The 25,603-nt window shown below is 37.0% G+C and overlaps 1 protein-coding gene across 1 annotated transcript in view; it reads right to left on the minus strand.

The window, feature by feature from the left end:
* The window catches only part of LRRC9 (leucine rich repeat containing 9), a 121,125-nt gene that overhangs the window by 57,622 nt on the left and 37,900 nt on the right, over nucleotides 1–25,603 (minus strand). The window contains exons 11-17 of the mRNA XM_070378511.1: nucleotides 19,967–20,143; nucleotides 19,520–19,637; nucleotides 17,290–17,422; nucleotides 15,958–16,080; nucleotides 15,234–15,349; nucleotides 8,683–8,895; nucleotides 4,590–4,709 (exon numbers count right to left, since the gene is read on the minus strand). Coding sequence (XP_070234612.1) covers nucleotides 4,590–4,709; nucleotides 8,683–8,895; nucleotides 15,234–15,349; nucleotides 15,958–16,080; nucleotides 17,290–17,422; nucleotides 19,520–19,637; nucleotides 19,967–20,143 — 1,000 coding nt within the window. The remainder of the gene's footprint in view (nucleotides 1–4,589; nucleotides 4,710–8,682; nucleotides 8,896–15,233; nucleotides 15,350–15,957; nucleotides 16,081–17,289; nucleotides 17,423–19,519; nucleotides 19,638–19,966; nucleotides 20,144–25,603) is intronic.

Here is a 25,603-nt window from a genome sequence, read left to right on the forward strand (position 1 = left end):
GGAAAAGACTGATTCTGGGAAAGAATGAAGGCAGGAGGATAAGGGGACAATGGAGGACGAGATGGTTGGATGGCATCACTGACTCAATGGAGTTGAGTTTGAGCAAGCTCTGGGAAATGGTGAAGGACAGGGAAGCATGGGGTGCTGTAGCCCATGGGCTGGCAAAGAGTCAAACATGACTGAGCAACTGAACAACAATGGATATAGGCTCCTTGAATCAGAAGAGTGACGACTAGACATTATGTGTCTCTTACAGTCTTGCCAGAGGAATGGAATCTGAATCTGATCCAATCTCTGGATCCAGTTGCCAATTTGGAAAAAAAACTGGTGGGTAGAGGGCATGTAGGGTTGTATCATAAGTAATATATTGGCAGGGTCTAGACTGTGGGACAGAGAAGGCGATGGCACCCCACTCCAGCACTCCTGCCTGGAAAATCCCTTGGACAGAGGAGCCTGGTGTGCTGCAGTCCATGGGGTGGCACAGAGTCGGACACAACTGAAGTGACTTAGCAGCAGCAGCAGCAGCAGACTGTGGGAAACTCTTTGGGTTGGAAGGTGCAAGTTTTTCTACAACTGTTTTACTACACTGCAACTTCAAGGACTGCAGCCCACTAGACTCCTCTGACCATGGGATTTTCCAGGCAAGAAAACTGGAATGGGTTGCCATTTCCTTCTCCAACAAATAAACAGCGGGAGTGAAAGAGAATAGAAGGGAAACTTACAAGAGACTTAAAAAGTACAGTACATTTAAAAAATGGGGGAAACCAAACTGCTGTGCTACCGATGCACACTTGGGTGTTGGAACTATGGGGGGGAAACAGCAGGGAGAGGATAACTACAGAAGTTAGGATAATGATTTCTGGAAGGAATGGGGCATATATAAGGATTTATGCTCTGGGTGGCAGAGTTTTATTTCTTGACCTGGACGATACTTACAAGCATGTTCACCTTATATTAATTTATTAAACCACATATTTGTAGTATGTGGTTTTCAGGATCTGTGTTTTATTCTACATATACAGTGTCTCCTCTCTTTGAACACCTGAAGATCCTGATAGTCATTTTTAGAGACTTATTTATATATCAGATTCTTGATGTTTGAGGAGTCTATACCTAGTTCTAAAATTAAAAAATAACACTTGGGCATAAAATTTGTCCAGTTCCCTTACCTGTAAAATGACCATGGTAATAGTTATTCAATAAGTAGGCTGTGTGTCTGTGGTGATGAAAAGAACAACATAACCACACTGCAAAATACACACTGGGCAGCTGGCTAAACTCACTCATCCTGTGTGACTTAAGAGTTTACTCTTTATATTTGTGCCTTAGCAAAATTACAGTGCTTGTTACAACCTTTGGAACTGCTAGAAAATCATTAGGAAAAAATTAAACAAAAAATGCCACCAATTAATATATAGTCCTGGGACCTCTATTAAACTATCTTCTTTTCCCAGTTGCATACCAAACCCTACAGGGAATTCTGTTAAAAAGGACTTTGGCCTTACTTGTGCCTATCCGGTTTCCTAAAACCATTAAAATTCCTAGAAGAAATAAAGGCAGTATGCTCTTTGACATGAGTCTTAGCAATGTGTTTCTAGATATGACTCCTCAAGCAATGTGGACAAAAGCAAAAATAAAGAAATGGCACTACACCAAACTAAAAAGCTCTGCATGGCAAAGGAAACCATCAGCAAAATGAAAAGACAACATACCAAGCTGGAGAAGATATTTGCAAATCATGTATCTGATAAGGGGCTGATATAAAATATATATTAAAAACTCATAAAACTCAACAACAAAAAATCAAAAAACCCAATTTAAAAAATAGGCAGAGGAGCTAAATGGTCATTTTTCCAAAGTTATTTTCAGATGGACAATAGGTACCTGAAAAGATGTTCATCACTAATTATTAGGGAAATGCAAATCAAAACCATAATGATTTGTTATCAAAAACGCAAGAAATAACAAGAGAGGATGTAGAGAAAAGTGAACCCTCATGCACTGTTTGTGGGAATGTAAATTGGTGCAGCCAATTTACAGTATGGAAAACAGTATGGAGAGTTCTATTTTATATTGAGAATAGAACCACCATCTGATCCAGCTATTCAACTTGTGTATTTATCCAAAGAGTATAAAAACATAAATTCAAAATATTGTACCCCTGAGTTCATAGCTGAATTTACAATTGCCAATATACAGAAGCAACCTAAGTGCCCATCAATGGATGAATGTATCAAGGAGATGTGGTATATATATACTATGAAATACTACTGAGACATAAAAAAGGTGAAATCTTGCCATTTGCAACAACATGGATGGAGGGTATTATGCTAAGAGAAATAAGTCAGAGAAAGACAAATACTGTATTATATCACATATGTGGAATTAAAAACCCAAATAAAGGAATAAACCAAACCAAATAAAGATAAACACACAGATAAAAGGAACAGAGTAGCGATTACCAGTGGGGAAGTAGGGTGGAGGGAGGGCAACATGGGTAAAGGTGGTCAACTGCTTGGTGATGGACAGAAGCTAAACGTTTGGTGGTGAGCACACTGTAGTGTATACGGAAGCTGAAATACAATAATATTGTACACATGAGACTCATGTAGTGTCATAAATCAATGTTACCCCAATTTAATAAAAAAGACTCCGGTTTGCTAAAAGAAAAAAGGAAGGGAGTTTAAATACTAAAATCTAACCTCAGATATGCAGATGACACCACCCTTATGGCAGAAAGTGAAGAGGAACTAAAAAGCCTCTTAAAGTGAAAGAGGAGAGTGAAAAAGTTGGCTTAAAGCTCAACATTCAGAAAACTAAGATCATGGCATCTGGTTCCATCATTTCATGGGAAATAGATGGGGAAACGGTGGAAACAGTGTCAGACTTTATTTTTTTGGGCTCCAAAATCACTGCAGATGGTGACTGTAGACACGAAATTAAAAAACGCTTACTCCTTGGAAGGAAAGTTATGACCAACCTAGATAGCATATTCAAAAGCAGAGACATTGCTTTTCCAACAAAGGTCTGTCTAGTCAAGGCTATGGTTTTTCCAGTGGTCATGTATGGATGTGAGAGTTGAACTATAAAGAAAGCTGAGTGCCCAAGAATTGATGCTTTTGAACTGTGGTGTTGGAGAAGACTCTTGAGAGTCCCTTGGACTGCAAGGAGATCCAACCAGTCCATTCTGAAGGAAATCAGCCCTGGGATTTCTTTGGAAGGACTGATGCTAAAGCTGAAACTCCAGTACTTTGGCCACCTCATGCGAAGAGTTGACTCATTGGAAAAGACTCTGATGCTGGGAGGGATTGGGGGCAGGAGGAGAAGGGGACAACAGAGGATGAGATAGCTGGATGGCATCACCGACTCGATGGGCGTGAGTTTGAGTGAACTCCGGGAGTTGGTGATGGACAGGGAGGCCTGGCATGCTGCAATTCATGGGGTCACAGAGAGTAGGACACCACTGAGCGACTGAACTGTACTGACTGAAGGCCAATAAACAAAGTAGCAAACTCTCACCACAGTGGGAGAAGTAATGGTGCAAGAGCCTTGAAATGGTTACGAGGAGGAAGAAAATGGGCAAGAGCTGAGATGTATTTTGAATATATCTCATTCAATATATTCTGAAAAGGTATGTCGATGACCTGAGACCTATGGAAACAAAGATGCTGGATTGCAGTTCTGGAACCCATATGTAATTACTGTCGCTGCTGCTGCTGCTGCTAAGTTGCTTCAGTCATGTCTGATTCTGTGCGACCCCATAGACGGCAGCCCACCATGCTCCCCCATCCCTGGGATTCTCCAGGCAAGAATACTGGAGTGGGTTGCCATTTCCTTTTCCAATGCATGAAAGTGAAAAGTGAAAGTGAAATTGCTCAGTCGTGTCTGACTCCTAGTGTCCCCATGGACTGAAGCCCACCAGGCTCCTCTTTCCATGGGATTTTCCAGGCAAGAGTACTGGAGTGGGGTGCCATTGCCTTCTCCGATATAATTATTGTTATATGACATATAACAGGGAAAAAAATCCAGATAAGATCCATACCTATGTGTACATGTGTATTACTATATTTGTCCTTTGATTTATAAGAAGGGAAACACAAGTCAAACAAGATCTATGTAGTTGAAGTTTGGGTAGAAAGGACAAGACAGAGAGAAAGAGAAATAACCATAAGGATAATGAACAGATGGGAAGAACTGACAACATTAGCTGTGAAGTGGTAAACCAAAAAGTAAAGAAGAAATAAGGACTCACAAGAAGGAGGAAAAAAAGACCGAGAAAAGAAAGCAGAAGAAATTGGAAATGACAGTTTATAAATGACATTTTAAAAACAAGTCAGGAGTAGTTTTACATTTATTTTCAAGTAGCTAGAACTCAGATATGATCACAGGTGTATATGTGGTTTGTAAACAGAATCTAAATCTAAGACCTATTTTAGACAAAGTAACATACTGTAGTTTTATGTATGCTTTGTTCCTAATTTGGGCTATATATCTTTAATATGGTATAGATGAGGTCATTATTACAAAAATAATTTATCCATTAAATTAATAATTTTATTTTACTTATATAATTTCAAAAAAGTTCTTACCAGGTGGTATACATCATCTAAACAAGTAAATTCATTAAAGCTGATATTAAGTTTTCGAAGTCCTGTTAACTTGGAGAGATCTCTCAATTTACTCAAGCTGTTTCCATGTAGATTCAGACTCTAAAGTAAAATAAAATGTAAATAAAAAGTAAGACAAGTTATATTCTAATTGTAGCTATTAAATAACATTAAGAGAAAGCCAATGAGAAAAAAATCTAATTTTAAAGGTACAGTCTGTTTTTATAATCTGATTTTACAAGATGAAGTTTATAATAGCAGCATTGGACCTGGTACTTGATTAATCTGATTTTCCACTTGCTCTAAGTTTACTAATAATTGGCATGAAATTCTTTTTAGAAGATGAGTAAATATTTTGTTGTTATATTCATTAGGGCAGTTCTATTTCTCAGGCTAGCTGGTGAACAATGTAGGCCCTAAAGATTTTGGGTATTGGCTAGGTTGCCTCACAGGAGAGAGGATGGCGAGGATATACCCTGATTACAGGGAACCAAATGAGGGCCCTTGACTAATGAAGAAAGGCTGAGGGGGTTACAGTGGGAGGATACAACGTCAAAGAAGATACAACGTCAAAGAAGGAGTTGAGAGAGTGTTTAAGTCTCTGCACCACAAACTGACCCAGATGTTCCCTGCCCCTTTGATCCTGGGCTATATGAAAATGACTGTTACCATATTTTTATATTTAGGGGTGACTCTGATATCTGCATGGGCTTCCCAGGTGGCACTAGTGGTAAAGAACCCACCTGCTAATGCAGGAGACAGAAGAGACGTGGGTTTGATCTCTGGGTGGGGAAGATCCCGTGGAGGAGCGCATGGCAACCCAATCCAGTACTGCCTGGAGAATTCCTTGGACAGAGTAGCCTGGCAGGCTATAGTCCATAGGGTCGCAAAGAGTCCTAATGTGGCTCTAACCTCTCATTCTTTCAGTCACAGTCTCAGGTATCTTTGTATTCTACACCTATATTCCCACCATCACACACCCTAGATAAGACACTTGGTCTTTCAAATCCATGTGCTTACAGATAAAGTATGCCTCTGCATGGAAGACAAAAACAATGAAATCTTCCATATCCTTCAGAAATTCACACAAACCCACCTCTTTCTGTGGACCTCTCCCAGCAGCTCTAAATGTCTTGTATTTGTTTATATATCTGTCTCCTTCACTAAAATAACACCCTTGGAGCAGGGAAGAAAACTTATTCATTGAACACCTAATACTTGCTTCAATGGCTAATATATAGCAAATTCTCAGTAAATGCTAGATGAATAAATCAGTGCAAAAGCCAGACTTACAACAACTCTAATTTTTAGTATTTAATTGTGCTGTAAGAGAATATAAAATTATATTACTCTAGGCTTTTCATTTCTATATATTTTATTTATTTTTATGGATGTCTTCATAAAACTCAATCTAGTGGGGATAACTGAAAAGAAAATAATACATGTGTACCTTCAATTTCTCTTATAGTAATGGCACAAATAAAGGAGAAAAAAGGGTGTGATGTCTAAATATCCTTCTTCTAATATCTAGAATTCTTACTGGAAACTGTAGAAAACTTTCTGGCTTTTAAGAAATATAGACAAATTTAAGATGAATTCTTAAATTCTTATGTTACGGGTACTGACCAAATTAATAGTCAGGTGGAGGTCACACTGGCCAAGATATTCCAAAATCTTAAATTCTTCTCCTTTCTGCTTATCTTACAAACCAAAGATAATAAAAAAGACCTAGCTTCTGGTGCTATTTTTTTTACTTTAATTTAATCTCTTTAAATCTATAGGAATACATGTTTTAGAAGCTCAATCCTATCAGAACACTGATTTATTAAACCTTTCCTATTGAGGCTTTATTATAAAAAATGTATTACTCAAATATGAAATCTTGACGTTATAGTTCAGAAACAATTTCTCCATAGTGTCAGCTGGAAGATTGTTCCTGTATTAAGTATATTGCATATTTATGATAAAGATGGTGATATTGCTATCATGCTATAAAGTTTTACTTCATCTCTGATAATAATTCTCTAAAGTAGACTTTAGATGGATGGCACATCACTGACTCGATGGACGTGAGTCTGAGTGAATTCTGGGAGTTGGTGATGGATAGGGAGGTCTGGTGTGCTGCGATTCATGGGGTCGCAAAGAGTCGGACACAACTGAGCGACTGAACTGAAATGAACTGAACTGAACTGAAAGTAGACTTAATCTAGACTTGAAGATTTGGTGGATGATGCTAATACAGTTTTACCAAAGCAATTTCATAAACTATCTTAAAAAGATGTTTTGAATATTTTTAGAAGCAGACTGAAAACTGTTGAGCTCATTTATTATTTTAAAATATATGTTTTGCATTCTCTTTCTGCTTCACATAATCATTTGGAAAAAACTGTCATCGTAAACAATGGATTTAAAAATGTCAAAATGGAGCCAAGTAATTGACTTTCAAGATAAAAATAATTTCTGAATTTTTATCTGTACCTCAGTTTTCAGTAAATGCATAGAAAGATATGTCAAGTAAGAACACCTTAAGTATTGTTATCATTTATCAATTAATATCAATTTGTTTACTCCTTCCTTCTGTAGGTTCAAGCAGACAACTCACTTTTTCTGTAAGAACCACTCAGACATTCTGTTTTAGAACAAATATCCAATGAGTATCTCATATGTGCTAGGTATTGTGCTAGCTGGTCCACACAGTATTTATGAGTAAATTATAAAAAGGCATCCTTACCTCAAGACACTTTTATTTCCGGCTTTTAGAAAACTGTCACAATAGACTGATTTTGTTAGTAAAAGAAATTCCACCACCAGTCATCAGAAAGTTGTTGTAGTAAATATCAGATCAGATCAGATCAGATCAGTCACTCAGTCGTGTCTGACTCTTTGCGACCCCATGAACCGCAGCACGCCAGGCCTCCCTGTCCATCACCAACTCCCGGAGTTCACTCAGACTCATGTCCATTGAGTCAGTGATGCCATACAGCCATCTCATCCTCTGTCGTCCCCTTCTCCTCCTGCCCCCAATCCCTCCCAGCATCAGAGTCTTTTCCAATGAGTCAACTCTTTGCATGAGGTGGCCAAAGTACTGGAGTTTCAGCTTTAGCATCATTCCTTCCAAAGAAATCCCAGGGCTGATCTCCTTCACTACTGTATATTTAGAAGTTGCCCCTTAGATGTGGCCCTTCTGTGCAATGCACACTGCACAGTCTTATATTGTTACCCTCCTGCTGGCAATATAAATGACTAAGAACAGCCATAGCCTCTGTCCCTGTGGAATTTATAGTTTAGGAAGGATACAGAACACATGACAAAGGAATCTTACTTAGATTCTTGATTAGACCTATAGGTAAGAGAAGGACTTAATGCTTAAGTATAGATCTAAAATGTGTGGGAGCTAAGTAAGAGAAACAGGGTCATGTGAAAACATTCTGTGCAGATGAAGTAGCTAGTGCGGAGACTCTGTGTGGCTGTAAACGATACATTTAGGAAACAAAAAGGAGGCTGACTACAGATTGCTACAGGGAGGGTAATATGAGAAGAGCCTGAAAAGACAGGCCTGGGACCAGGTCATATAAAACCTTATAGGCCATATTAAGGACTTTGGTTTTACTTTTAAAACAATGAAAAGCATTTGTGCATTTCATATCGGAGTGGTGAGGGATGACAAATCAGATTTGCACTTGAAAAGACTACTCTGGCTTCAGTATGGAGAATGGGTTGTGGCCTTGCAGTGGAAGTAGGACAAAACCTCTGTTGCATAGCTCTCGTAGGCATGCACCCCCACCCCAACACACACACACACACACACACACACACGCATGCACACACCCCTTGTATTGAGTTATACTTAGCTATATACTGAATGCCATCCAAAGAGCACATTAATAGAATATTATGTGCATGGTGCCTCCTGAAATTGTGTAATAGCCCCATGGAAGTATCTAGGTTGGTGATAAAGGGAGTCTGGATAGAATGGTAGCAGATTTGAAATGGACAGACTGAGAGTCAAGATATAGAAGGAAGCTTAATATCTCAGAATATCTTAATATCTATAGAATTTCCTCGTAATACTCACCACAATATGACCATAAACACTAGTCTTGGCAAGGGAAAGTATTGTTTTATCATCCAAACTAATAAGTTTTGGTCTGGGCTTGATCCTGGGATCCATTTTTATAACTTCATCATCAAATTTCAAATCCTGGGACAATACTGATCCTTCTGAATTTTTTTTGCTTTCTTCTAGAATAACATTGTTGAATGAAGAAAATAAAGAGTGAGCCTTGACCTAAAAAATTTATTAAAAACATTGAAAATTTGGTTGCTGTATTTATCATTTTGAAAAATAAGCTATGTAGGAAAGATGAATTAAAACTTTTTCCATTTATAGTAATATCTATGATCATCTGTATCACATTAGGAAATCTATGAGAACAGATTAAAATTGTGGACTAAGAATGGGTGTGTTCATCCCCTCCTCCTGAAAATTCCTTAAAACTGGCAAAAGACATTTAAAAAATAGTTTATAACAGTGGAGAGGGCACCTACAAAAGACTAAAAGTTGTGAGATATAAATTAGAAGGGACTGAACTGACAAATAAGAAGCAGAAATGTAACCTGCAGCCAAAATATATGCAGGAGATAACCACTTCAAAGAGCAGACTCCAAGAAACCTGGTGTTTAGAGTGAACAAGTAAAGTGCAGGAGGAAGCGCTAGGTAATTATTAGGCACTTGAGTTATCATAAGAATTGTGGATGACTGGGCCAAAACAACATGAACAAACAGAAATGGCTCTACAAAAAACCAAAATGGTCCATAAGAGAATTCTTTTTAAAATCTAGGAGAACAAAACATCTATAAAAGAATAGATGGCTATAGAAAAAAAAAAAAGGGTAAATGCTTCAAAGTCACCGTAAAAACAATTAGTGAAGTATGAAATATTCAATAAATGTCCTGAGAAACCAAATGGATACATCTACAGCAAATCAAATTAACTGTGTGGAAGCTAATATAGAGGGCATCTTTCACAACAAAGAATTTAAAGATGGAAATGTAAAATACAGAAAAAAAAAATTAAAATACATTGGGGGAAACAGTTCAGAATGTTCAATGTTTACCAAATAGGAGTTCGAGAGGGCTTAACAGAGAATAGAAGAGAAGTAATGATAAAGGAATTAAGAAAAGGAAACTTCCCAGAGTTAAAGGAAACATTTGATCTTCAGATTAAAACAGCTCATAAAGGGGCAAGCAGGATGATGGAGCTCTTATCTTTGCTGACATCACTTTGTTGTGAAGTCAGTCACAACAGCAGGGACTTGGCCTCTCCACTTCTTGTTATTTCAGTTATTTTGTTTTCTGTTTGTTTGGGTTTCTGTGTCTTTTGCTGGGAGTGTATTTGACTGATAGAATTCTCTTCATAACAACATAAAATATAAATGCCCAGAACTATATAAGAAATATAAAAAGAAATGTTTAAGACCCATATAAAGGAAAATATGGGACAGGACTTGAGTAAATGGAATAACGTTATCATGTTCCTGGATGAGAGGCCCAATACTACACAGAAGTCAGTTCACCCCAAATTAAATTTAAATTCAATACACTTACAATCAAATCCTAGTAGGACATTTAAATAGAACTTAACAAGATGTTTCAAAATTTAATTTGGGAATGAAAACGGTCAAGAATGTGTACGTGCATGCTAGGTCGCTTCAGTCATGTCCGACTCTGCAACCCAATGGACCATAGCCCGCCAGGCTCCTCTGTCCATGGGATTCTACAAGCAAGAATACTGGAGTGGGTTTCCATGCCCTTCTAATGTTCAAGAATAGGCAAGAAATTTTTAAAAAAATAAGTGGAAGAGAATTTGCCTTATCACATATCCAAACATATCATCCAGTTGTAATAACGAAAATAAGATGGTAGGGGTCCAAGATTAGACCAAGAGATCAATGGAATAGAATATAAGGATCTGTATATATTAAAATAATTTTAATAATAAAGAAAATATTTCAAAATAGAGTAAAAAAAGATTGAAACAAACCCACAAAGCTATTAACAGTGAATGCCTTAATGAAAGGGAGTGGGGTAGGACTGAGGTGAAAGCAGATTTTCATGTGTATTTTTTTTTTTTTTATGTATTTTTATTTATTTTTTTATAATTTTATTTTATTTTTAAACTTTACATAATTGTATTAGTTTTGCCAAATATCAAAATGAATCCATCACAGGTATACATGTGCTCCCCATCATGTGTATTCTATATTTTGCAATAAGTTTGAATTTTTTCTAGTGAGACTACAGCTATATACTACTCATGTAATATATTTTCAAAATAAAAAATTTAGGTGTCATAATGATTTTCTTTGAAAATTAAATCCCTCACAGAATAATCACTTTACATTTATATATAGGCATACCTCATTCTGTTGCATTTTACTTTATTGGATTTCTAACAAATTGAAGGCATCAATCAAGTCTATTGGTGCTATTTTCCAACAGCATTTGCTCACTTCATGTCTCTGTCACATCTGGTAATCCTCATAATATTTCAAAGTTTTTCACTAAGATTATATTTGTTATGGTGATCTGTGATGTTACTATTGTAATGCTTTTGGGTTGCCACAAACCATGCTCATATAAGACAGTGAACTGTGTTTGGAGTACTCCATTGACCAGCCATTTCCCTGCCTCTCTCCCTCTCTTTGGGCCTCCCTATTCCCTGAGATCAATGAAGGCAATGGCACCCCACTCCAGTACTCTTGCTTGGAAAATCCCATGGACGGAGGAGCCTTGTCAGGCTGCAATCCATGGGGTCGCTAAGAGTTGGACACGACTGAGCGATTTCACTTTCACTTTTCACTTTCATGCATTGAGAAGGAAATCGCAGCCCACTCCAGTGTTCTTGCCTGGAGAATCCCAGGGACGGGGGAGCCTGGTGGGCTGCCGTATATGGGGTCACATAGAGTCGGACACGACTGAAGTGACTTAGCATAGCATTCCCTGAGATAGAACAATCTTAAAATTAAAATTTAGAAAATTAATTACCTTAGAATGGCTTCTCACTGCTCAAGTGAAAGGAAAAGTCACATACCTCTCACTTTAAATCAAAAGCTAGAATGACTGAGTTTAGTGAGGAAGGCATGTTGAACACTGAGACAGGCTGAAAGCTATGCCTCTTGCTCCAAACAGTCAAGTTTTGAATGCAAAGGAGAAGTTTTGAAGAAAATTAAAAGTACCACTCCAGTGAACATATGAATGTAAAAAAAGTGAAACAGTCTTATTACTGATATGGAAAATGATTTTGTGCTCTGGATGGAAGATCAAATCAGTCACAATATTCCCTTTAGTCAAAGCCTAAACCACAAAAAAATCCTCTCTTCAATTCTATGAAGGCTGAGAGAGGTCAGAAAGTTGCAGAAGAAAAGTTTGAAGCTAGCTGAGCCTGGTTCATGAAGTTTAAGGAAAGAAGAGATCTCCCTAACATAGAGAGCAAAGTGAATCAGCAAGTGCTGATGTAGAAGCTGCCGCAAGATATCCAGAATATCTAGCTAAGATCACTAATATAGGTAACTACACTAATACATAGATTTTCAATATAGATGAGACAGCACTCTATTAGAAGATGCCATCTAGGATTTTCTATTAAAAGAAGATGCCATCTAGGATTTTCATAGCACTGAAGTCAGTGCTCAGCTTTAGAGATTCAAAGGTCAAGCTGACTCTCTTGTTAGGGGCTCTTTTAGTTGAAGCTAATGCTCATTTACCATTCTGGACACCCTACGGCACTTAAGAATTATGCTAAATCTACTCTACCTGTGATCTATAAATGGGACCAAAAAAGCCTGGATGACAGCACATTTGTTTACAACATGGTTTGCTGAATATTTTAAGACCCCTGTCTAGACCTACTGCTCAGAAAAAAAAAAAAAAAAGGATTTCTTTTAAAATACTACTGCCTATTGACAATGAACCTGGTTACCCAAGAGCTCTGATGGAGATGCGCAATGAGATTTACACTGCTTTCATGCTCACTAACGTAACATTCCTTCTGCAGCCCATGGATCAAGGACTAATTTCTACTTTCAAGTCTTATTATTTAAGAAATACATTTCATAAGGCTGTAGTTGCCAGTTTTTAATTCCAATCTCAAAGAAGGGCAGTGCCAAAGAATGTTCAAACTACTGCACAACTGCACTCATTTCACATGCTAGCAAAGTAATGCTCAAAATTCTCCAAGCTAGGCTTCAACAGTACGTGTACTGAGAACTCCCAGATGTTCAAATGGGCTTAGAAAAGGCAGAGGAACCAGAGATCAAATTCCAAGTATCCACTGGATCATAGAAAAATCAAGAGGATTCCAGAAAAATATCTACTTCTGCTTCATTGACCATGCTAAAGACTGACTGCATGGGTCACAACAAAATGTAGAAAATTCTTCAAGAGATGGGAATCTCAGGCCACCTGACCTGCCTCCTGTGAAACCTGTATGCAGGTCAAGAAGCAACAGTTAGAACCAGGCACAGAACAACAGACTGGTTCTAAATTGAGCAAGAAGTATATCAAGGCTACATATTATCACCCTGCTTATTTAACTTATATGCAGAGTGCATCATGAGAAATGCCAGGCTGGATGAAGCGCAAGCTGGAATCAAGAGTACCAGGAGAAATATCAATAACCTCAGATATGCAGATGACACCACCCTTATGGCAGAAAGCAAAGAGGAACTAAAGAGCCTCTTGATGAAGGTGAAAGAGGACAGTGAAAAAAGCTGGCTTAAAACAACATTCAAAAAAACTCATGGCATCTGGTCCCATCACTTCATGGCAAAGAGATGTGGACACAATGGAAATAGTGACATTTTATTTTCTTGGGCTCCAAAATCACTGCAGATGGTGACTGCAGCCATGAAATTAAAAGATGCTTGCTCCTTGGAAGAAAAGCTATGACAAACTCAGACAGTGTATTAAAAACCAGAGACATCATTTTGATTACAAAGGTCCATCTAATCAAAGCTATGGTTTTCCAGTAGTCATGTATGGATGTGAGAGTTGGACTATAAAGAAAGTTGAGTGCCAAAGAACTGATGCTTTTGAACTGTGGTGTTGTAGAAGACTCTTGAGAGTTCCTTGGACTGCAAGGTGATCAAACTAGTCTATCCTAAAGGAAATCAGTCCTGAATTTTCATTGGAAGGACTGATGCTGAAGCTGAAACTCCAATACTTTGGTCACCTGATGTGAAGAGCTGATTCATTAGAAAAGACCTTGATGCTGGGAAAGACTGAAGGCAGGAGGAGAAGGGGATAACAGAGGATGAGATGGTTGGATGGCATCACTGACTCAATGGACATGAGTTTGAGTAAGCTCCAGGAGATGGTGAAGGACAGGGAAGCCTGGCATACTGTAGTCCATGGAGTTGCAAAGAGTCGGACACAACTGAGCGACTGAACAACAACAACAATAGCTGCCATAGATAGAGATTTTCCTGAGGTTATCTGAGCAAAGGAAATTGAAAACTTTTTGGAAAGGATTTACCATCCTATATGTCATTAAGAACATACATGATTCATGGAGAGTTCAAAATATCAATAGTAACAGGAATTTAAGTTAAGACTTCCCTTGTGGCTCAGATGGTAAAGCATCTGCCTACAATGTGGGAGACCCGGGTTTGATCCCTGGGTCAGGAAGATCCTCTGGAGAAGGAAACAGCAACCCACTCCAGTACTCTTGCCTGGAAAATCCCATGGACGGAGGAGCCTGGTAGGCTACAGTCCATGGGGTTGCAAAGAGTCAGACACGACTGAGCGACTTCACTTTCTTTCTTTCAAGACTTCAGTGGAGGAAGCATTTGCAGATATAGTGGAAACAGCAACAGAACTAGACATAGAGCCCAAGATATGACTGAAATCCTACAATCTCATGATAAAACCTTACAGATGAGGAGTTTCTTCTTACAGATGAGCAAAGAAAATGGTTTCCACTCCTGGTGAAGATGCTGTGAAGACTGTTGAAGTGACAACAAAGGATTTAGGATACTTCATAAACTTAGTTGGTAAAGCAGTGGAAGGATCTGAGAGGACTGACTCCAATTCTGAAAAAAGTTCTGTGGGTAAAATGCTATCAAACAGCACTGCAATGCTACAGATAGGTCATTCATGAAAGGAAAAGACAACACATGCAGCAAACTTCATTGTTACCTTAGTTTAAGAAATTGTCACAGCTACCAGTTATCTTTAGCAACTACCACCTGATTAGTCAGCAGCCATCAACATGGAGCCAAGATCCTCTAGCAGCAAAAAGGTTATGACTCACTGGGCTCAGATGATGATTCACATTTTTTAGCAATAAAGTCTACTGTTTTATGAAGGTATGTATATTTTTTAGACATTTCATATGTAATAGACTACAGTAAGTATAAAGGCAAGTTTTACATGCACTGGGAAACCAAAAATTAGTGTGACTATTGCAATATTTACTTTATTGCAGGGTCTGAAACTGAACCCACAATATTTCTGAGGTATGCCTGTACATATAATATAGCATAAACTCGACATAACATTATTAGGCTTCAAATTACTGTTCTGTTCTCATTTAAGGAATTCCAGTTTTAAAAATGCATTCATACCACTGTAATATACTCAAATTCCACGATGTATTCAGGCAAAACAAGGTCATGATCAAAGACAAACCACTTGCACTGCCGAACACTGCAATCACAGTTTCTTTGTCCCATGATAGAATCTAGGATAAAATAAAAATAAAAACAAGCAAAATAAATAAACACTCTTCAAAGTGAAACGTAACATACACTTTTCACCCTTACACAGATTAATAAACAACAAACTCAAAATATCATGTTATTGAGGTTTTTTTCTGTCTTCCTACCATCCTCGATAATTTCTTAATTCTATCAAGACTAGTCACCCTTTCACTATACAGACTAGTAGGGTTTAGTTTTATTCATATTCTTTTCTTTTTCTTACTTTTTCACTTTTCTAGTCAGAATTTGCCCATATAGTTTTTGATAAATATATTACTCTAAAACCTTTGTTGTTAAAAGTTGGGTAGGCTCTATCTTTTGAAATACATACAATATATTATGCACATATGTGTGTGTATAAAATAGAAAAGAAACTTTTACAAAATAAAATATCTATGCACAGAAATATAAAACTGTCATTGAAGTAGGGAACAGAAATACAGAAGTTCATTAGTGGCTAGGAACATGGTTTTACAGAGAAGTTTATAAGCTTTGTTAGATAGAGGTTAAATTATAAGCATATCTTTATTAAATGAAAATATTCTGTAGTCAGAAAGATGAAAAAAGATTTATTTCATGGCAGACATACTTAGTAAATATTTTCGAGGAATGAACACTGAATTAATCATTGGGTAGTTGGCTTGACTGATGGAGTCGTGATCATGAGCCTGAACACTCTGGCCAAGGAAAACCTTTGTAATCAAGAGGATGCCTAATATGAAAAAACAAAACATTTTAACATGAATTCATCTTAACAATTTTCCAATTTTACCTTCCTTACTGGCCCCAGACTTGATTGTATATTTATTCTGTAAAGGTAGGGATCCTAGCTATCCGTACAGCACATAGCACACTGCTTGATCCAAAATAGAGGAGCTCAATAAATATTTGTTGAATAAATAAAATGGTTATAAAAGAGGATTCCTGTGACTATATAAAGCAAAGCTTTACAGACAAGAAAGAAGGAAATAAGGCAATATTTAACAATATTTTCATGAAGTAATTTAAGAAATTTGTTGTTCTTGTTAACTGGGTAAAAATTCATCCCTGTATCATCAGTATCTAGCACATAGCACTCAATATGTCTACTGAATGGTGAACATTTCCTTTCCCTTAAATTATTAAGGAACCTTGAAATTCACCAACTTCTTAGAGTCACTGAATCCTATGAAGTAACTTGTAATTACTATGCATAAAGTATTCAGGTACTTCTTAAAACTATGTACAAGCTATGAAATGTAAATCGGGAGAACCTAACTGTTTTGTCCCTTGAACTGCAAGATCAAACCAGTCAGTCCTAAAGGAAATCAATTTTGAATACTCATTGGAGGGACTGATGCTGAAAAGCTGAAGCTCCAATACTTCGGCCACTTGATGTGAAGAGCCAACTCACTGGAAATAAGACCCTGAGACTGGGAAAAGGTCTTTTGCCAATTTTAGATTTATAACCAGGTTTTTTTACCATCTTATATTTTGTTAATTAAGGACAAATAAGGCCTGACTTCCCGAGTGCTTTATATGATGATTATTACATAAATGGGCAGAGTTCTCTTTTCTCTTTCCAGTGAATCTGGGGTTTGTATGGTGAGTGTGTATAACATATGCATATTTTTAGGACACATCTTAATGAACAAAAGCATATTGTGAAAAGTGTTTATTTCATATAAGAGAGATTAAATATGAGTAACAAATGAATCTCATGCTATTGATGTTGCTGATAATAATCACTCAGTAAATATTTGTTGACAGACTAAGTAGTAGATCAGAAAGTCATGTATTACCTCACTGGTAAATACTAAATAAAAGGGGTTTCAGAAAACTTCCCAGGTTGATAAAATCAAGCATCAAAAATGTTATGAAAGTAATTAATGAATTTGAAGACTCAGAGCTTAAAAGTTCAGAAACTGCGTATTTATAATACCATGTCTGAAGAGCTCATGCTCAAGAGAGTTTTTCTTCTCATCCTTGTACTTTTGCTGTAGTATTTCAATTCTGGGACACTCACATATACTTAAGCTATTAGCAAGAATGACAGCTTCTTTTCTGAGAGGCAGCTATAAAGAAAAAGCAAAGTCTGAGAATTTTTATAAGATTGACAATATTTCAACTTTACTACAGATGGTTTATCACTTTATGTCCATGTGTCTGGGCGAGGAACCTTCAGGTCACTCACTGAAAAGAAGTAGATAAACTTCAGGGACAACTTCATTCCATGAAACCATTCATGTAATGTATTTTAAATGTATATGCAAATAGATCTATGAAATATAATATTCAGTGGATATTACACTGAAGATTCTTATTTAAATAAACAGTCTAATAATTAGTCTAATAGTCTACATTATTTTCCAGATATATCTGATTGTACTAATGTATGGAAATTTTAGCTTGCATTGTGACTAGAGTTATTTCTTTAAAAGTATTTTATCAGGAATATTCATATTACTTGCTATGAAAGCAGCTCTTAAAAAAAAAGAAACAATCTGTTTTTATCAGTTAAAAATAACTAGAGCTAAGAGAGATTATATAATCTGTTTAAGACTGAAGCAGAAATTGTAAAGTCATGATTTAGACTCAGGTCTGCTCCTCCTTGTCACTATCTCGGAGTTTTGAAATTACTGGGTTGGCCAAAAAGTTTGTTTGGGTTTTTCTATACCATCTTTATTTTATTATGGTAAAAAAAAAAGGTAAAAGCTACCATTTTTAAGTGTATAATTCATTGGTATTAGTATACTCACAATGTTGTACAACTATCACCACTACCTATTTCCAGAATTTCATTCCAAATTAAAGCTGTATACTCATTAAACAATAACTCTCCATCCCTCTATCCTCTCCAACTCCTGGAAAGGTCTACTTTCTGTCTCTACCAATTTGTCTATTCTAGATACTTTATGTAAGCAGGATCAGACAATATTTGTCCCATAGTGGCTTGTTTCTTTTACTTAATATAATGTTTGCAAGGTTCGTCCATGCTATAGCATGTATCAGAATTTCATTTCTTATGACTGAATAATATTCTATTGTATGTATATACCACATTTTATTTATCCATGCATCCGTTAATGGACATTTGAATTCTTTCTACTTTTTGGCTATTGTGACTAATGATGCTATGAACAAGTATCCAAGAACTTTATCATGTATATCTTACTAAATCCTCACCACTCTGTGAAGGAGATACTATTATTACCCTCATTTGCCAGAAAGGATCAAACAGGCACAGAGAGGTGAAGTCACCCAGCTGGTGAGTAGGAAAGCCAAGATTCAAACGCAGCAATATTTTCAGGTTATGTGTGCCACAATGAGAAAAGGATTAGGAAATACTGCTCTATACCCGTGTACTCCAGCTGTCTCATCAAGTGGGTGGAGGACTGAGAAAGGTTGATTGGATGTTTTGGAGCTCATGAGTGATCAAAGATAAAACAGTATCAGTATCAAGGTGGGGAAGATGAAGTGGAGAATAAAGAAATGGTGGTAGTAAAAGTAAAGAGAAAAACAGAATGACAGAAAGCACGGCAGTGTTAAGTGAATGATTTTTTTCAAGATGGAGAAAATCTTGGAGTATTTAAAACAGATTAAAGAAGTGGATTTCAAGATCATTCACAAAAGAATCACAATATAAAATGTAAGATGCCTAAAAAGATTAAATAGGCAATCATAAAGGTAAAATAATTCATGATTAAACCAACCATAGATTGAAAATACTTGGGAAAAAAAAAAAAAAAGAATTTTGTAAAGTTCCAAAAAGCAAAACTTAAGTTTGCCCTGCTTCCACAATTATTTACACAAAATTTATATTGTATTTATAATTCTTTACATAGCATTTACATTATATTAGGTATTATAAGTAATCTAAAGATGATTTAAAGTATACAGAAGGAAGTACATAGGCTATATGCCAACAGAACACCATTTCATATAAGGGACTTGAGCATCCTTGGATTTCAGTATTTGTGGGAGGTCCTGGAACCAATCCCTCTTGAGTACTGAGGGACTGTACTTTTCAGGATAGCACTAACTTTTTTGTGAAACAGTAGAAGTTTGCTATAAATATAAATGAAAGGATTGATAATCAAACTATGCTTAATCAGTAGCAGAGCTTTATTCATCAGGAAGAAAGCATTATTTTGAATAACATTTTATGCTACCTTGCTTGTTTCACTGTCTTTGAATCCTTTTTCAAGTATTTGTAGCAGATGCTTTTTCTTCACTGTAATTTCAGGATCAAAAACATAAAAAAGGCATTCCAGCATCTTTCGATAGCTCCTTAAGAATAATTAATACAAAAAAAGTTTTAGAATTGATTTCAAAAAAGCCTGGCCACAGGTAGGATAACAATATGCCCTAGCCAGGATATTTCCCATTTATGCTGAGTGTCATTCTTAAATTTCCACTCCTCCTCAGTCTCAAAAAGAGCTTCAGTGTGGATAAACCATGAGGTCATCCTAGTCAGGAAGATGCATTAAAGGAACTGTTTACTAACAAGGATATTTTCAATACTGTAAACTTTTAACCAGAAAGACTTTTTGTTGTTGTTGATACAAAATAAAAGCAGACTATTGTAAAAATGTTTCTTATGGAAGTTAGCTTCTTACTCTGAATCATGCATATGTTCATTGTCCAAAAACTTTTGGAATTTCTCTTCAAATTTTAGTTTCAGAATACGGTTATTAACCTTGATGACACGTTTTACTTTCACTCCTGTAATACCATATGTTCTGAAGTCCCACGTACAAAAACGTGACAGAATTAATTCATAGCAGGAATTAAACCTATATGGGAATACAAAATATATACAAAGAAAATAACAGATTTTCCTTAAAATGTTGAGAACACAAAGTTACATATGAAAAAAGTAATAGCCCATATTTTATGTTTCTGCTAAAGATACATGCTGTTTTGTTTCGTATACAATCAATAAAAGAACTGCTAAACTCTGAAAGTGTTACTTAGTCATGTCAGAGTCTTTGAGACCCCATGGACTGTAGCCTGCCAGCCTCTGTCCGTGGAATTCTCCAGGCAAGAATACAGGAGTGGGTTGCCATTCCCTTCTTCAGAGGCTGCCATTCCCAACCCAGGGATCGAACCTGGGCTTCCTGTACTGCATGGATTCTTTACCATCTGAACCACCAGGGAAGAATAATAGCTCTTTTATTAATAATAATATATTTGTTCTGACTAAAAGATATGGAGCAATCCTCCAATATTGTAATAGTTTCTTTTGGGGGACGTCAGTGAAACTAGACGCTTCTGGCTTGCATCTTACTGGCTACTCTTTCATGATCTTATTTGAAGCTTCTTTTTTCTCTGACAGACTTCTAAATGTTGGATTGCCCCAGGAATCAGTCTCTGGCTCCCCTCTTGTTTCCATAAACCCTATTAATAGGTGATTTCACTTGGTCCTTTGGCAATATATATTTTAAATATATACGTGTATATATATATACACACACACACACACACACATATACACCTATATTTACTATACTAGTAAATTCCAACATTTTATCTTCAGGTGTTACCTTTACCCCACTTAACTGGATATACCCACACTTGAATATCTAACTACCTGCTTGCTATGTTCACTGGAACACGTAATAGGCCTCTCAAATTTAACTCACCCAACACACCTGCCTTTAAACCTGCCCCTCCTGTTTTCCACCTCAGCGTATGGCACCACCATCTAACTAGTGGCTTAGGTTAAAATCCCAGGAATAAATCATGCCTCCACGCTTCTTTACCAATATCCAACTCTTCAGCAAGTCTGTTTGGCTCTATATCTAAAATACATCCTGAATATGACTCTATTTAATCACCACTACTATTATCCTAGTTAAAATCACCATCACCTCTCAGTTGGACTATTGCCATAGCTTCATAACTAGGGATACAGAAGTGAAAGAGGCAGGATTCCTGCTCTCATTGACCCTATAATTCCAAGGGAGTTGGACAAAAAAACAAGACATAATAAATAAAATACATAAACTGACAAGTGCTCTGAATAAAGAAAGGTTTGGGGTAAGGAATGAAGCGTGGGCTACTTAAGAGAGGTCTTGGGTAAGACCTTTGGAGAAGATATTTGAGCTAAGAATTGGAGGAGAAGTAGGGGCCTGCTCTATGAAGATCTCAGAAAAAAGTAACTAAGGGCCCATGTGCTCTCTGCTGCCCTCACCTGGTCGTGCTCAAAGTAATTCTGGCCCTGTCTTACAGTAGCACAGAATTTAGATTAATTTGAAATTTAAGATAAGGAGGATCAACTGTATGGTGACTCCAGTGATAAAAAATCTGCCTTCCAATGCAGGAGATGCAGGTTTGATCCCTGGGTCAGGAAGATCTCCTGGAGTAGGAAATGCCAACCCACTCCAGTATTCTTGCCTGGAAAATTCCATGGACAGAGGGGCTTGGTGGGCTACAGTGCATGAGGTCACAAAGAGTCAGATATGACTGAATGACTGAGCATGCGCTTAATGGTATGGTGACAGATGGAAACTAAATTTTTGGTGGTGAGCACGCTATAATGTATACAAAAGTATATGTATACTGTTGTACACATGAAACATATAATATTATAAACCAATGTTACTTTAATGAAAAAGAAGTTAAAAAAATTTTTTTTCCCAAAGAGAAACAAAGAAAAACAAATCTCAACATCTGGAACACTGGAACACTGGCACCAATGGTGCACACTCCCAGAAAGATCCATCTGATGAAGCAGATGAAAGCCGTCACTGTCTTTTCCCACAACATTGTAGAATGGACATTGACCGTGGGAATTGTTGTAGGAAAGAGCCATTCTGACTCCATGATGGATCTCTTTCTTTGACTTTAACCTTTGTTTTTTATTGCTTGCATGCTCAACGAATGGACAATTACTCATTTCTAGTCTGGTCTTCCAGGAATGCAAGAACCAGAAATGGCACAGGAAACTCTAAGTAGTATGATCCTTTCATAGAGCTTTTCTTTGTCTGAGAATTAATCAGTTGATCCCTTCTTTATATGAAATTCCTAGAGCCTTGGAGATAGAGAACCCTAGTACGAAGAGGACAAGGGCTCTGCTATCCGGGGTCACAGAAGTAAAGCAATTCATTCAATCACCTGGCCACACTGTGTGCATGGGGAAACATCATTCAGAGGCTGGAATACTGCTGGAGGAGGGAGAACAGACCTATACTGACAGAGAATTAATGAGACTTACAATATCGTCCATACCTCATGGAGGATGGTAACTTCTCACAGCTGAATATATGCTACTGCACTGGGGAGCACGGCAGCACTGCTCTGAGGTATCTGCATTTTAGTCTGAACCTGAAATCCTGACACCAAGACTCTCTAGGGCTTTGTATAAAATAATATTGAAATCTGCTACACCTTTCCTTCAGAGAGTCCCGTAGATTTAAGGGCAAAATTCAAACTGCCCAGCCTAGCCTGTAAGACTGTTAATGATCAGGCCCTTGTCACGTGAAACTACTGAGTTCTCGAGATGTGTTAAACTACTTACACACCCTTTCACGTGCTGTTGTTGCCTCTGCATGCAAAGTCCTTCCTCTAATTCTTTGTATAGTTAACGTCTATCTGTCCTTCAAAATTCAGATCAGAGCATCTCCCTCAAGTGCCCCACTTACCACTAGCACCTAGTATAGAATGTGACTTATGGTAGAAGCTTAATGGATGACTGCTGAGCAAGTGAACAAAATAGAAAAGACTCAAAAATTAAAAAGATTCAGTCTCTATATTCACTGAGTTTATAAACCAACAAAGTGAAAAAGTAATAGGTCAAGTATAAGCAAAATTATAGAGTATAAAAGAGATACAAATCAGTGCTACGAAGATTCAAAAAGAAGAAAGAATAACAATGACAACAGATGATGGGATTGAAAAGAATATCCCTCACAAAGGGCTGGGGATGTAAGGCATTCTGGGGGAAGGAAGCAAAACAAAGAAAACCACCTACGTGATGGTGTACCAGGTATACTCCAAAAGCAGTGAGGCATGCATAGTTTAGCTGACTCTGAAGCAGTTTGAAAAAGTTTTAAGGTAATTCGGAGATGCTACAGTGAAGGACACTGAATGTCAGTGAAGAGTTAGAATGTAATTTGGAAGATAACAAGTTGGTACAAGAGGCTTTTATTATTTTTAACAGAGTGCTTGGCGTAGGAAGGGAGCATATGGGAAACTAGGTGTCTTTACTGACTGGCTGGTAAACGCTGAGTGCCCACTACAGACAAACACTATACTAGATGCTGCAATAGTCTGAAGTAAAAGTGTCAGTTACTCAGCTGTGTCCAACTCTTTGTGATCTCATGGACTGCAGCCTGCCAGGCTCCTCTGTTCGTGAAATTCGCCAGGCTAGAATACTGCAATAGTCTAAGAGGAAGGTTATGAGGGCAGGTAATTTTGTTACAAAGGAGAGAATGAATTCAAGAGACATTATGGAGAGAAGCTGAGGGTCTTGTTTAGACTGATTAGATATGAATATTGAGGAAGAGAATAGAGTCAAGAATAACTTCAGTGTTTATTGTGCCTCCACGACTAAGACAATGGCAGGACTACAAACAGGAATGGAGGAGCCAGAGGAAAAGGATGGTATGCAGGCAGGATGAGGAAAACAAAAGCAAAAAGATTAAGGACTAAAGATTTTTACATTAACTTGTCTAATCTTAGCGGTCGCCTTTTGTGGTAGACTTTCATTTTTCTTATTTTACAGATAACGTTCAGATGGATTACATAACTGCTTTAAGACTATGCAGATAGAGTGTGAACCTAGGCTTTCTGATTCTAACCCCACTTATTATTACTCTCTGGCTGAGTTCCCTTTCAAATGTGTTGAGTGTGCCTTGCCGTTGGACATTGGGCTAGATTCAGCACTGGTGCAAAGGAGAAAAAATTAAGTAATTTTGACAGTGCAGGTGCAGCAGAAATGATCAAGGGAGAGTGTAAAAAGAAAAGCAGGAAGTGTCTAAGTACAAAAATTAACTAGAGAGGTGAGGTTATAAGAAAGGAATTGCTAAAAGCATCAAAATCTGCAGAGGTTAGGAGAGTGAAGGCCCCTCATTTCACTGGGTGCCCTCACTCATTCAATGAGACTGAATGTGTGAGCATCCATAGTGGTGATACGCACATAAACTAAGGTATTCAGTTACACTGAGAGACGCCTACAAATGTTCACGAATACACAAATGATGTACTCGTCTAGCATAGTAGAATGCATATGATTTTAAATGGAGCTTAATAAAATACATTAAAATGCACTTCAAAATCCTGAACAAGCATTTAGTAAGTACGTTAGCTTGCTGACTTACACCATATCAAAACCAAATATAAAACAGTATAAAGCAAAAAGTCTAAGTTTCTGTAGCTGCCTAAAACAGGGCAGCACGAAATGTTTATAAATAAAAAGATTAATTACTAAGTTATTTTATAGACAAAATTGAACCTGTTAAGTATCTATAAATTGATATGGAGACTTCAATTAGTAGTTACTGATTGAATTCAGCTACCCCTATACTAGATTTATAAGGCATGTTCTGTCTGTCCCCAGGGAGCTCACAGAGTCACATATTTTGTTCTATGGTACTTAGAAGTGATTTCTTTACATTGTAAATGCCCTGTATCTATAACTAGGTTAAAAGCTTCTCAACTACGAGGACAGTATCTTTGATGCTTTGGAGTCCCCGTTTGATAAATGCTGTCTGATGTCAATAGATAACTAAATTGGCAATGCACAGGTAAATAATACGATCTGTAACGAAAATGCTATAGTGGCAAGTCTACTCAACAGGCAAGTCTCTGTAAAGTCGGGACTTTTTTAAACTGAAAAATAAAGCTCTTTAATTTTATAGAAGAAATGAAGCTAAGAAATATGCAGCGATACACAATTAGAAATCTGCAATGCTCTTGTACTATAAACAAAGGTTTTTTTGGTAAAAAACTATATTTTCCAGTTTATATTTATAGTTTATATAAATATACAGATATTTATATAAACTTTATATTTATAGTTCTAGCTCTATTCCAGTACTTTTTCATTAAATGGTAAGTCATTGGCTTTAAAAATATTACTAACGATCAGTGTTTAAATAAAGTAACTAGCTATGTGCCACACAGAGTAATTTAAAGCATTTGAACAGTTGTTTCTTAATATACATAAAAGATCAGGGCTAAGGTAGTCGTCAAGCTTGTAGTATGGTAAAAATAACCAACAGTTCTTAAAATTCTGCCAACATATATCTGAT

The sequence above is a fragment of the Bos mutus genome, chromosome 10 (genome assembly GCF_027580195.1).
Source record: "Bos mutus isolate GX-2022 chromosome 10, NWIPB_WYAK_1.1, whole genome shotgun sequence".
Taxonomy (NCBI): Eukaryota; Metazoa; Chordata; class Mammalia; order Artiodactyla; family Bovidae; genus Bos; species Bos mutus.